At 36.2% G+C, this 14943-nt stretch overlaps 1 protein-coding gene across 1 annotated transcript; it reads left to right on the top strand.

Moving 5' to 3' along the window:
- Positions 3664-4392, top strand: LOC109822608 (zinc finger protein ZAT6-like). The gene has a single exon (XM_020388841.1). The coding sequence runs from the start codon at positions 3788-3790 to the stop codon at positions 4280-4282; it is 495 nt and encodes a 164-aa protein (XP_020244430.1). The 5' UTR covers positions 3664-3787; the 3' UTR covers positions 4283-4392.

The following is a 14943-nucleotide window of genomic DNA, read 5'->3' as shown; positions in this document are numbered from 1 at the left end:
TGAGGTTTTCTCTCCGGTGGTGAAGCATTATTCGATTCGGATTCTACTAGCTTTGGTGGCACAGTATGGATTAGAGTTAGATCAGTTGGATGTGAAGATGATATTTCTTTATGGTGATCTTGATGAAGAAATATATATAACTCAGCCATTAGGATTCCGAGCTGTAGGGAAAGATAAGTTGGTTTGCAGGTTAAAGAAATCGCTATACGGTTTGAAGCAGTCTCCTGGATAGTGGTATAAACGATTTGATGGTTTTATGCTTGGTCATTCGTACACTCGGAGCTAGTTTGATCATTGTGTGTATTTTCGCAAGTTGAGAGGAGGTGCGTACATGTATTTGTTACTTTATGTCAATGACATGTTGGTTGCCTCAACTTCCAGGTCGGCTATAGCTGAGTTGAAAGTTCAGCTTTTAAGTGAGTTTGAGATGAAGGACTTGGGTGAGGCCAAACGCATTTTGGGAATAGAGATCGGTAGAGACAAGAACAATGGCAGAATTTGTTTGACACAGGTGGCTTATTTGAAGAATGTACTACAGCGATTTCATGTTAGCATGGATACGAAGCCAGTTAGTGTACCATTGGGAGCCCATTTGAAGCTTTCAGCTGGTCTTTCACCGAAGTCTGTTGAAGATCGAGAGTTGATGTCGAAGACTCCATATGCGAGTGTGGTTGGGAGCTTGATGTATGCGATGGTATGTACGAGGCCGGATTTGTCACAGACGGTGAGCATGGTATCGAGATACATGCATGATCTAGGAGTAGGTCATTGGGACGCCGTGAGATGGATTTTGAGGTATATTCGAGGTACGCTCAATGTTGGTTTGATTTATGAATGGGACACTACAGGTGGGCAGTTGTGCTTTGGCTATGTTGATTCGGATTATGCCGGAGATTTAGATAAGCGCCGGTCTACTACGGGGTATGTGTTTACTTTGACCCGTGCGCCGGTGTGTTGGAGATGCACCTTACAGTCTACGGTAGCTTTGTCTATGACGGAGGCAGAGTATATGGCGGTTACGAAGGCTGTGAAGGAGGCTATTTAGCTTCGAGGACTATTGGAGGAACTTGATATATCACAGAAGTCCGTCACCATTCATTGTGATAGCATGAGTACTATCTATTTGGCGAATAATCAGGTTTTTCATGCGAGGACGAAGCATATTGACGTTTGTTATCACTTCGTTCGGGGTGTTCTTGAAGATGGCGATGTGGAGATTGTGAAAGTCCACACGAAGGATAATCCGGCGGATATGCTCACTAAAGTGATTCTGAGTAACAAGTTTGATCATTATCGAAACTTGTTGCATATTCGTGATTGTTGAGGCTGTTGATGGTCATTTGGATGAACTACGAGCGGCTTGATCCCTTAGGAGAGGGGGTACGTAGGTAACCATATTGGTGCAGCCAAGTTTGGAGAGATGACACATTGGTGCTCATGTTTGTGTCGGCTCAGTGTTGGGAACACTTCGCCGAGGTGGAGAATTGTAAAAACGGCAAAGAAATTGTGAAAAACGTGAAGAAAAACCCAAAACAGACTCCACCACACCCTGGTGTGGTGTCTGCCATGGGTGTGACGGAATCTACCTTGTCTGCCATGGGTATGGTCTGCGTCATACCCTGGTGTGGCAGAATCTGCCCTGTTTATTATGGGTGTGGTGTGTGCCACACCAGGGTGTGGCAGACTCGTTTTTAGAATCCTAATCTATTTGGGATTATGTTTTGTTATAAATAGAACCACGTTTTTTAAGGTTTCTAATGGAGAGAAAAGGAGAGAATTAGCATTGTTTTGAGCACTTTGAGTGTGAGATATTGTGAGGGAGTTGAGAGCTTTGGTTAGGGTTATATTTGAGTGATTTTGTGAGTTGTAACACATTGTATTTCTCCTTCATATAGTGAAATCTCCCCATCCTCTCCCCTTGGACGTAGGCAATTGTCGAACCACGTAAATTCCTGTGTTTGTGTGTGATTTTGATCGTTATTTTGTGAATTGCACTCGTGTTTGGTTTGTGTGTGATTTTGATCGTTATTTTGTGAATTGCACTCGTGTTTGGTTTTGGTTTTCTTCTCTCATCGTTCACCGACTCGTTTGTGTTTGGTTTTGGTTTTCTTCTCTCATCGTTCACCGACTCGTTTGGTTGTCGAGCACGCTTCCGCACGGTGCGCAACAGGAACAACACCCCACTTTAAAAGTGATTTATGATTAAATTAAAATTAAAATGTGAGTTCTATAAAATGGCCATAATCTTTAGATGATTTCTAGGGGAAAGGACCCTAAATGTATATAATATGATGAATGTTGAAGCTATGAAAAGTCTCTCTATTTCTTTTCCTCTCCACACGTGAAACATAAAGCTCTTTCATTTCCTTGAGAAACTAACACTATTACACTATAGCATACATTATTTGCTTTATTTCAGGTAATTATTCAAGCTAACTCTCTAACCACTATCTGAGAGAAGCGAATTGAAAATCTTTACTTCTAGTTAACAGGAGTCATCGACGTATAAAGCTTGTTCATAAAAAATCTGTTTGCATGAATCTACAAATTACTTTTGACTAATACAAAACCTAACCAATTAATGCCAAATCGACTATCTCAACCTCACCATATTTTTAAGTAATATGCCAACACGTATTCTCTGCATGGATGACACATTATTAAGTTGCCTGGCTTTATTCCAGAAGGTTGGTAACTTCCAACCAGGTCCAATTCCTTTCTATCTACTTCACCTTCATGTACGATTTTGAATTTATGTTGCGTAAGTGTGCTCGAGCATATGTGTGATTTGTGCACGAGGTATAAACCTCTTGAACGAGTTATATTTTTATTACCTTGAGATAAGGATTAAGAGAAATATTTATGACATGTAGTTGACTCAACCTAATAAACAGTAGATCATATTACAACCACACGTTAACATACACTAATATACAATGAAAATATATTTCTTGTAAACAAAAGCAAATCACTCAACTTTTGCAGCTAATTATAATCGAAGACTGAATTTGGATTTCAAAATATATCTTTTTACAATTAATATTTAGATATTCAACCAATAGATTTGAGATTAATTTCCCACAACACACGTTGCAGGCAACGATATTTACATACAACGTTTACTATTTTTACAATTTTTACAAGTGAACACATACCAAATAGCTAATAAGTTTAAGATATGACTTTCTAAGCTATACATACATTTAGCCTAGAACTAAAGGGCAAGATACAACGAAAAGCAATCTTATTTAGTTAACTAATTAAGTCCATATATATAAACCTTAAACATTATTTTAAAGAACTCTATATTAAATTCTCCCATCATTTTCATTTTTAAAGGGGGAAAAAAATAGAACCAAGAACATTAGTAAGGACCACTAGAGAAATGGTCAACCACCTCTTACGACCCCCCAAAACAATTCAACAAGATGGTGCTGAGTCAGTCAGTACCTTTGACTCCCCAAAAGAACTTTCAACGCACACTCTCTCTCTCTCTCTCTCTCTCTTAATTTGCACACGCACATTTTTAACATTGACCCTCTCCTGAAACCATTATTTAAACTCAATCCACTGCCGCCACTCCTCAACTCTCTCCCTCTCTCTACTACTTTCTGAACTTTAGACTCACCTCCGAACTTTCTCAGCTCCTCACCCCTCTCTCTTTATATATATATATATATATCCTCTTATCTCATTCGACACATCCATCAACATTAGCCAACCCTCAAAAATTAATTCACTTAGCAATCACATAATCAAACACTAATTTTCTCTCTTAGCTCTTTTCATGGACCTCAAAGCTCTCACTTCCCAAGACGGACTCCTCGCTCTCTGCCTCATAACTCTCGCCTCCAAGGAAACTGATTGCCGATCCTCATCCTCCGACGACGCCATGAGCCTCTCCTTCAAGTGCACCATCTGCGGCAAAGCGTTCTCATCTTACCAAGCTCTCGGTGGCCACAAGTCTAGCCACCGAAGGCCCCCAACCGGGCTCCAACTGACCCGTGTCATGCCTGTGCATTCCGGGTCAAGCACAGGCAGCGGAGGAGCGCACCAGTGCAGTGTCTGTTACAGGAGTTTTGCGACGGGGCAGGCGCTTGGGGGGCACAAGAGGTGCCATTATTGGGACAGCTCTTCGAGCCTATCAGTTTCGGGCTCAGGTTTGGGTTCGAGTATTCGGGATTTTGATCTGAATTTGCCGGCGGTGGTGGAGTTCTGGGGGGTGGAGGATGGGGAGGAGGTGCAGAGCCCTCACCCTTCTAAGAAGCTGCGGAAGCTATGAAAGTCTGATGTGTAAAAATGAATTCAATGATTTTTTTTTTCGGTGTCTTATTCTTTTTTAGGATTTTGAAGGTTTCGATCGACTTTTAAGGGAGTGGAATTTTTGTAGGTGTGAAGGTAAATAATGAATTCTTTTATTGTTTAACATTTAATTGTATTTGCTCGGATTGGGTTTTGAATACATATTTTCATTTTCTCGAGTCGTTTTGTAGACGGATGGAAACTGGCAGATTCTCTACATCCTTGATTGCAGAAATTACCTATAACTTGTCAACTAAAACTCTTTGTCCAGTGGGCCCCATAAATAATGTTAAGGGAATTATCTTAATGATATGAAAATACTTTTAATTATAGGACCCACTTGAATATGCCCATAATATTAGCTCACCAAACTAATTGTAAGCATTCCATACAATCAAAATTATAGATAATCCGAACCAGATGCAAATATAAATTAATTATAGATTATAATGAATTAACTTTGGGGTTTTTACATTTAATTTTATCCAAATTGATGGAAACGGCCTTTTTACTTTTTTTCAATGGAAATAACCTTTAATTGATGTCATAGCTGCAATGCCACACATTTTGGTGATTGCCACTTAAGTTTTTGGCTCTCTTCCATAAATACCCTTAGCACTCTCACATGTACAGCACTTGACGGAAAATCATACTTCATCACAGCATCCAAGGATTAGGGTTGGAAGAGAGGAGGGGAGGAGATTGGCGGTGGAGAAGATGGCGAAGGCGATGGAGGTTTTTGGAGATGAAGAGTTGATGGTTGATTTCGGAGATGGAGGAGATAGGATTTGAAGGAGAGAAGATGGCAATGAGGCATGAGGGGAGAGAAAGGTGGAGGTGAAAGCAGAGGAAAGCTACGGGAGAGAGGAGAGGGGAGATGAGATTAGATAAAGATAGTGGCGCTGAGGGTATCTGTGGAAGAGGGCCAAAAATTTAAGTAGCGATAGCGAATTGTGTGATAGTTGCAACCAAACAGCAGCTAAAAGGTGGTCCCTATAATAAAAAAAAGTAAAAGATGATTTTCAATTAATCTATGTAAAAAGTAAATGTTATTTTCATATAAATCGTATACTCTTTTTTAAAGTACGAGTTCGAAAAAATCTTTCTATTGTTTAATATTACCCTTAAATTTTTTGAATATTACATCGTTATCCTAATCTGTTTTAATTATCCTATATTCTTTAAATTGTTAATTAAGGGGGTGTTTGGTTCAATAGTGGACACGAATAGGATTAAGAATCTGATTTTTTATGGATTCCTACCAAATCCATAAAAAATTTAAGACAAGTTTATGGATTTATGGAATCTTTTTTTTTTTCCTTTCTATGTTTGTTTAATAACATGAAAAAATGTAATCCAACTTTATATAAACCCTCCAATCCTCCCAAATCATTAGGATTTGGGTTTCTATAAAATCATCATATTTTTTCAACTTTATAGATTTCGAAATCTATAAATTTGTTGTCAACCAAACTCAGGAATAGGATTCATAAAAAATCTTTTATTTACGATTTTTCCCCTGTCAGATTCAATTCCTAGTCCTATTCCATAAAAAGGGGTGAAACAAACACCCCCTAAATGATTTATCCTATTCATAATGAGACTTAACATGTTATTGGATAAATGAGATACGTTTTATATAATTCAAATCCTTTATTATTTCAGTTCGCAGAGAAATAAAAAAACGTATGCTAGCCAGCACCTAAAAGTTTTTGGACTTTGTATAAAAAATCCTTCAAGTTTTTTAAATTGCAAAAACACCCATACAAATTCAAAATTTTATTAAAATATCATTAAAATTATAAATTTTACTTATTTAAATGCAGTGAGAAATCTAAAAAACATATGCTAGCTAGAAACTAAAAATTTTTGACTTTAGAGAAAGTATCTCGTAAGTTTTAAAAATTACAAATACGCCTCTAAAAATTCAAAATTTGTAAAAACTGCGTTGAAAATTTTAAACCTATAAACACATTAAAAACCTACAAATAACCCCTAAAAATTTATAAAATTTGCAACAAACACTCTAAACTTTTTATAAATCTACACTACATATAAAAGAGGATTGCCGTGTCAAAACTTTTGATTTTCATTTTTACCCCTTTAAATTTGATAATTCTCGAATATATCATTAATTGTAATTAATTATTCACTAATTATATATAACCTCTTATTAATTATACATTTCCTCACTTTTTCAAAACCTTTGGTCACACTATTATTTAATTATTTAATTATGTTATTTAATAGAAAATTTGAAATTTATCCCTAATTTATCTTCACATAAAATTTTAAGTTCTATAAAAAGTAAAAATAACAAAGATTCATTAGGCTTATACCTATAACTTTGGGTTTTACCTCTTATGGAGGGCTACCTGTTACCTTATATCTTATTAGCCTTTTAAAAATTTGATAATAGTATGAAAAACAATTTGCTTTTGTTGTAATTGTAATAGTATTAATAGTATAATAATTTTAATAGTATTTTTGAATTAATAAATTACACTTTAATTTAATAATTATACAATTTAGTAAATTATTTACTTATAGTATGATAAATTAATTATTAAATTAAAATGTAGTTACTAATAGTATTATAATTATGCCAAGTATAATATTATTATAATAATTATCCAAACTATAATTAATCATACAGTTATTTATATACAGTTTTATAATTTATTCATTTAAATAAAATTGTAATTATTCAGAATTTATATTATTATATAAGCCATTTTATTTTTTAGCCAACAAAAAAATTGAAAAGAAAGCAGAGATGCTCACACTATATTAGTATCCTAAATATAGTGAAGTTAGTTATCTAAATTCTAGGCCCAATATGTCATTATTCTTACCCAATCATATTCAGTGTATTTTATTTTATGCGTAGGTATTATTCTACAAAGGCACACTAGTAGAGAAACAGCCAAACTAGACGGAAAAAAATTTCGTCTAGGTTGAGGCAAACTAGACGAAAATTTTTTGTCTAGTTTGAGGCATTCTAGATGGAAATTTCCATCTAGAATGCCAACCTAGATGAAATAATTAAAATTAAAAAACTCAACGTAGACAGAAATCCCGTCTAGGTTGCAACCTAGAAGAATTGTCTAGTTGCAACCTGACAGAAATTTCTTCTAGGTTGATCTTTATAAAAACAAAACCCTAAACCTAATCCCACAGCCAGCATGCCCGTTCCCAAATTTACCCCTCGCAAAAATCCCCCCCTCATGAAAAATCCCCCTCCACCCCCCCCCCCCCACGAAAAATCCCCCTTCACAAATTTCCACGTCCCCTCTCTCTCTCGCGCGACCTACCCCGCCACCTTCCGTTGATTGAAATCGCCTCAAAAAAGGCCTCATTCTCCCATCCCCTTGACGATCACCTCGCCGTACTCTCGTCCCTCGCCGTGCCCTCATCCCTCGTCGTACCCTAGTCCCTCGCCGACCCACCTCGCCTCTCTCATTCGGTCTCCTAGAGGTTGAGAAAAATCCTCGAGAGCAAGATCTCAAGATCTCTCATTCGGTAAGATATTTTTCGACATTTTCTTGGCTTGACATCTGATCTGAAGTAGAAGGATCAAATCTGACGATTTTGATCAGTTCTTGCGTTTGGATCTCAGAATCTCGTAGATCAGATCTGACAATTCTAGCATATTTGCATTCCTTTGTTATCTATTTATGTTCATTTGTTATGGGTGATGGAGACACTAGTATTCCTTAGTGAGTGAAGAAGAGTATAGGGGGTGAATTGATGGATGGAAGAAAGTTGGATTCTTTTTATTAGCTTTTTTATGTTTCTCATATCTAAAATATTGTATGGTGAAAAGTTCAATTCATTTCACTTTAGAGATGACTTGTAAGAGAGAACTAATTAGGTAATCAGTTATCCGATTGGTATATATCAAGGGGCATAAAATGCTAAACTCATGTGAAGTTAAATAGTTTATGTGACCCATAAAAAGTTCTTCGTCTTCCTAATGTTTGTGTTTGATTAGCTATTTTGAGTTCATTGTATGTTAAACCCATAAAAAGTTCTTCGTCTTCCTAATGTTTGTGTTTGATTAGCTATTTTGAGTTCATTGTATGTTAAGTAATTGCCATGCATCTTAATCTAGCAATGTTTGTGTTTGATTAGCTATTTTGAGTTCATTGTATGTTAAGTAATTGCCATGCATCTTAATCTAGCAATTGTCATGCATTTTAATCTTTCAGTTGTATTCAATTTCTTGGTCTTTCAATTGTGACAATTTATTATGATATGTTATGTTATTGTGACAAATTATGGTGTGTATTCATGTTGGTAGTGTTGTACTCATGAAATGTGCACTTTGGTCTATTTATATTATTTGAGACATTATAACAAAGATGTTATACGTATTAAGTTATTATAAGATAACACTTGCTTTACAAAATAAGTTGTCAACATTACATAAGAACAAGCTTGCACAAGCTTTACATAACCCATACAAATGATAATGAAAATCCACATTTTGATCACAAGTATTAGAGCTAACATCACAAACAACACAATAAACACAATTAAACTCACTTCCAAAATACACTCTCCAACGACACAATATTCTCTTTCTCTCTCAAATACAACTCATCTCCTCAATTCATTTCCTTTGTCCCTCAATTTTCCTTTAATTTCCTTTCTAAGCTTTAATTTTTTGCATTCTTCTCTAAGGAACTCTTTCTTACCAATTACCTTCTTGATTGCAACTTGAGTTTGGAGGGAAAAAACTTGGTCCTTCCACTAAAAAGTTAAGTTCTTTGACGTAGATATATAGTTGGGACAAGTGAAGAAGCCACATTCATATATATATATAGTTGTAACAATTTTGTTACCTTGCTATAGGTATGCATGGTTTACCGTTTAGTTTGTGGATATATCAGATTCTTTCATTATGCAGGTCTTAGCCTTTCCTTGTTAACTTATTGTAGTTATGTATGTGTACCATTTAATTTGTGTACATATCTAATTGTGCACCTCATATTTGTTAGCTTCTGTATTTCTCATGAGCTTGTAATTTCCATGATTTTATTGAGATTGCTTGTCCCACATAAACGGACAAGTTGTGTGTGCACCTCTAAAATATTCCAATGGAAACCATCTTGTTTGCTACTATTAGGTTACCTCCTTTCTTTTCTCTAGCACTTTCTTGCTCCTTTCATCTTTTGTACATATTATTGTGGCTCATATGTAATTGGAAATAATTGTATTGCGACTAAAACTTGAATTTTTCTTTTTCATATTGGATTAAGTTCAAAAAATAGAGAGATATATAACACATTATAATTTTTAATAATGTGTTATAATCCAATTTAGGTGAATGAAAAATAACGATATCCCTAGACTTCCGTCCAATAATTACAGCCAATTATTTGAACTTATAATATAAGATAGATAACTCATATTTGGGTAGGAGACGAATTTTTCTCATAGAAATGATTGTTTATTTTATTTTATATGAATAAAGAATTGATATTGAAACTCATAATTATTGGATTTGTCCTTCTCGGACGGGTTAGGAATATAGTAGTGCATATATCTAACTTTGTATACTTTGAGGGGGCTTGAAATTATGTGTTTAATGTCAAGGTTGAAGCAGTCCTCAAATAATGGAGGCATGAGATCAAACACGAAACCTATGACATGTATGAGGAGGACTGGCAAAGGTTTTTAAACCTCGATGACCGAGTTGACAAGCTTCATTTCACAACTCTCCTCATGTATTGGGATATCAATGTCACCAAAGTTAGTTTCATGAAAACTACTTTATAATTTTAAGATATTATTTCATTACATATTTACTAAAATATATTTTTTTAAAGAATAAATCCACGAAAGGGTCAGGGAATAGAAGAAAGAAGCTACATGACCACCACTTGGGGGCACACTCCTATGCTAATCTGGAGGATGTTTATTGTCAGGATACAGTATATATCATTTAAAGCTTTAAATGATCTTAATGCTTAGTATGATTATGAAATCTCATAAATTTATAATATGACAGGGAAAATCAAAAATGTCAATACACTTGAAGGCAAAAGCGGCGTATGATACTTTCCGTGATAGATATAGGGGTGAGAAGAAGAATTGGGATAAGATCAAGGCTAATCTTTGAGTTGATGGTGAGATTTATATATATCTATCGTAGTATTATTAACTCTATTTCATTGTTAATATTATGATAAAATGAGAACACAAATAATACGGTCTTTACCTTGAATTAACTATATATTTGTACTTTAGGAGGGATTTGAGGCTACATCCAAGGAGGCTGCATCTGTGTTCATGTCACAGGAGGAGGAACAAGGCAAGCCAGACCCTCACATGCTTTCTGTAGAGGAGAACATTACTCTTACTCAAAGCCTAATGGGTCATAATAGGTATGGATGATAAAAAATCGAATCAATTTGAATACTATGTTTCTATTTATATTTGTTTAACATTATTAAATTCGAGAGCAAAATCTAATATTTATTTCTCCCTAATAATAGGAGAGGATAATATCCTCTGCATGATGTTGGAGCTTCACCCGACATAGGCATGAGATTATTCACATCATCCTTCATGCCATCTACAATAATGAGAGCAGCCCCAAGCAGTTTCCAGGGTATGCTATTTATCGTACGTATCTCTACATATTTGTTTGACAAGATTGACTCGGAGCTGCATATTCAGGTGACTAATGAGATGAGTAGAGTTGCAATGATGGCCAACTGGATGGACGATCTCATGGGGTACGTTATGCAATATTTAGGCGATGTGATTCCCCATAGTGCGTATGGTGGTATCATACGGATCATAAGCTCGATTGGTGATAATTCTGGCACTAGGTAGAACAACACTCAGATACCTTATTTTTCCTTATATTTATAAATTCATTTTAGTTTAATATGTTATCAAACATTGACGACGATAGCTGAGGTTTTTTTAATTTTTTAATACAATAAACAGTTTTATTTGTTATAACACTATACTTTTATTCATGTCGTGTATCCTATCTTATTCATGTATATTGCTAGTGTATATGTTGTTGGATGTATTGTAGACGGTAAAAATTACCTTTACGGACAAAACGCGAAATCCGCCAGCATATTCAAGCCACCCGCACAGCTTAGAAATTAGGCTCACCCAAGGGATTGGCTCGCTTGCGCGAGCTAAGGCCACGCGATCACCAAATTCGCCTACATCGGGTGACCACAGACGCGCCTGCTGACTTAACTCGCCTGCATGAGTTAAGAGTCGAATTCGCTTACAAACGGTAAGCTCGCCAAAGTACTTGGCAGCCGCTACACCACGTACAGGGATGGGCCTTCCCACTTTCCGCGACATGAAAGGAAAGAGCACACTACTCCAAGTCCTTCAAGTGGCCACTCGCAGTACTAGTGGCTAGTCAAATCCTTGCAGTTGTTGGACACCGCTGTTGTACTTAACTCGCCTGCACGAGTCAAGTTCGATCAAGCAGCCAAGGCTCGCCTGAACGACCAAACAAGCCGCCAAGCAATCGACGAACTTGCCAGGACTCACTCGATATCACGCAGGCCGACAGTATCAACGTACTAGGAGTGGACCTTCCCATTTTCCGAAGTACAGTGCTCCGAGCCCCTCAAATAGCCGCTTACGGTACAAGTGAAGTGAGGAGTATCTCCCAATAGTACATGGCCATATCCCATAATTCAAGGAGTGGCCACGCCGTCTTCTCCTCTATTTAAGAACTTCTTCCGGCCATGGAGAAGGGGTTCAGTAGTTTGGTTGGCTCATAGTTAAGTGATTAATTCAATCAGTTAGCTGAACCATAGCTCTCAACTCTCGACGGAGTTGACAACAAGCTCTTTGCATGACCTTTGCACTGTAGCATCCTCTCCAAGCTTCGGTCCCTAATCGCCATCGAACTCAGAAACTCGAACTCGACTAGCACGTGCTTCTATCGTGTATTGAAGCTCACCAGCAACCTCGGTCGAATCGTCCAAGGGAAGCAGACTCGGTGCGAGAACTGAGCGAGGCGTCCTGTAGCTACTAAAGTCCCCACGTTAAACAAGGAGGCCTTCCCTCCGTTTCTGTTATAATTTCGATTCATTAGTTTGTAATAAGCTATTCTTATCAATACAATTGAAATCCCTATTTCGGGAGATCAAAAATTACACCATACATGTATATATTGGACGGAATTGGTTGATGTATATTTTGGATTGGATGGTTGGATCTGTGTATTGTGTTGGATTTAATTATATTTGGTTATGAATGGAATTGTTATGAATTTTGGTTATATTTGGATGTATTCATGTGTATAATGAAATTGTACAGGGAACTAAAAATTGTAAATAATTTTTTTTGCTTGAAAAATATCAACCTAGATGGAATTTCTATCTAGGTAGCCAACCTAGACGAATTTCCGTCTAGGTTAGAAACCTAGACTGATTTTCGTCTAGGTGGGCAACCTAAACGGATATCCGTCTAGGTTGGCAACCTAGACGAATTTCCGTCTAGGTTGATTTTTGTCTAAGTTGGTCAACCTAGACGGAATTCCGTCTAGTTTGCCCCAACCTAGACGGAATCAGACTAGACGGAGCAAAGTAGACGAAATTTTGTCTAGGTGCACCAACCTAGACGGGAAATGAAGCAACCTAAATGGAAATTTCCGTCTAGGTTGCTCGTTTTTCTACTAGTGGCATCTTCTTTTAAGTTATTCAAAACAAAAATTCTTAACGGCAAACGAAATTTTATGCGTAGGCTATAAATAAAGATTGTCTAGGATTTCTCTATGTATCTTTGACAAGAAAAATTGATATTTATTTTGGCTTTGTAAGGGATAGAGATTAGAGTTTCTAATCTTCTCCGTTTTCGTTGTAACTAGGGCTGTCCATTCGGCCCGGCCCGGCCCGGCCCGGCCCTGGAAACCGGGCCCGGGACGGGCAAAACCCAAGCCCGGACCCGGGCTCGGGCCCGGGCCTGAGCGGGCCGGACACCGGGCCGGCCCGGTTTGTTTTTTTTTATAAATTTTTTTTTTTAAAATTTTAACAAAACCATAAATCATAAATTATTATAAAAAATGTCATAAATTTAATTAATAACTTGAAATGAAATGATATAAATTACAAGTACAAAAAATTATAAAAATAACTTCTTTATTAATAATCGGTAAATCCTTTACAAGTATAAATTTATTTCAAAATTCGTCGCATCACAATAGATGAGTACATCCCAACTAGGTTGGCACCTACTCACCCATATCACTATCATTTGTAACTTTTTTCAAAATAATTTAATTCAAATTTAAAGCTAAGAAATAAAAATTACAATTTTATGAATATTATCTAATCATTATATCTATCTGCTAGTCCCAACTCTTCAAATTTATCTTCAATCATAGCAATCCGTTCGATGCCTTGTGTTCGCTTCTCGTATCTCCACCAATCCTGTAAGCACATCACCGCTTGTACAGTATACGGATCTAAGCATGTCCTGTGGTCGTCGATCAAACGTTCTGCTGTGCTGAAAGCGGATTCCGAGCTACAGTCGAAACCTGCACTGATAATAAGTCACGAACCATGGTGGAAAGTATAGGAAATGAAACTGATCCATATACTTTCCACCATTGCAAAATATCTAAAGCATTTCCTTGACATTTAACTAAGGAAGCAGATAAATATTCATCTATTTCAGAAACCTCTAATCCTGATGAAGTTCCAGATCCACCAGTTAGTTCAGCTACCATTGCATACCTATCAAAACTTACACTTTTACCTCGACCTGTGCTCGAAGCTGAAGGTGCCGAAGCTGAAGACTGTTGTGTAGCTACACCATATCTAGCTGCATACTCATCATATAAGGTTTGAAAATAATTTCTAATAGCTAAATAATGAGTAGTAGCAGTAAGGGTGGATCCATCATCTAAGTCTATAATCTGTCCACCATACAATGATTGTAACAAACTTCGAAGGCCAATTTCCTTCAAGCATGGATCAATAAGAACACCAATACCAAAAATATGAGGAATAGGCCTAAAATACTTATTAAATTTACTCTCCATTTGAAAAATTATATTTCCAAAAGTATCATCCATACGATATTTTGCAAAAAATTTTTGAATATTTAAAATTTGTAAAGCAGCTAAAGTAATAGTTGGATAATAACAACCAGATAATAACATAGTAGCATCATAAAAAACTTGTAACATCTCATTTAATTTACATATAACTGTCCATTCATCTTCAGTTATTCCATAAGCACTACCAGAGCTAGAACTAGAAGCATAAAAATTTATAAAATCATTTATAATTTCTTTATATTCTATTGCTACAGATAACATTGCATAGGTGGAATTCCACCTATGGTCAACATCTTTTGGAATTAGTCTAGGCTTATAATTTTTTCTTTTACAACATTGTTTCCATCTTTTAATTCTCATTTCAGAAGCATTATGCATATTAGTAACTGTTCTAACTTTTTCTATCATGGGTTTAATTTCAGAAAATGCACTTTGAACAATTAAATTTAAAATATGACAGATACATCTAACATGAAAAAGCTCACCATGACATGGCAATGACAAAGTTATTTTCAGAAAATCAACAGCTACATTATTATTACTTGCATTATCTAGTGAAAGAGTAAATATTCTTTGATCAATTT

The sequence above is a fragment of the Asparagus officinalis genome, chromosome 8, assembly GCF_001876935.1.
Source record: "Asparagus officinalis chromosome 8, Aspof.V1, whole genome shotgun sequence".
NCBI classification, from domain to species: Eukaryota; Viridiplantae; Streptophyta; class Magnoliopsida; order Asparagales; family Asparagaceae; genus Asparagus; species Asparagus officinalis.
Note: the sequence above shows the minus strand (reverse complement) of the source record. Positions and strands in the feature narration are given on the sequence as shown.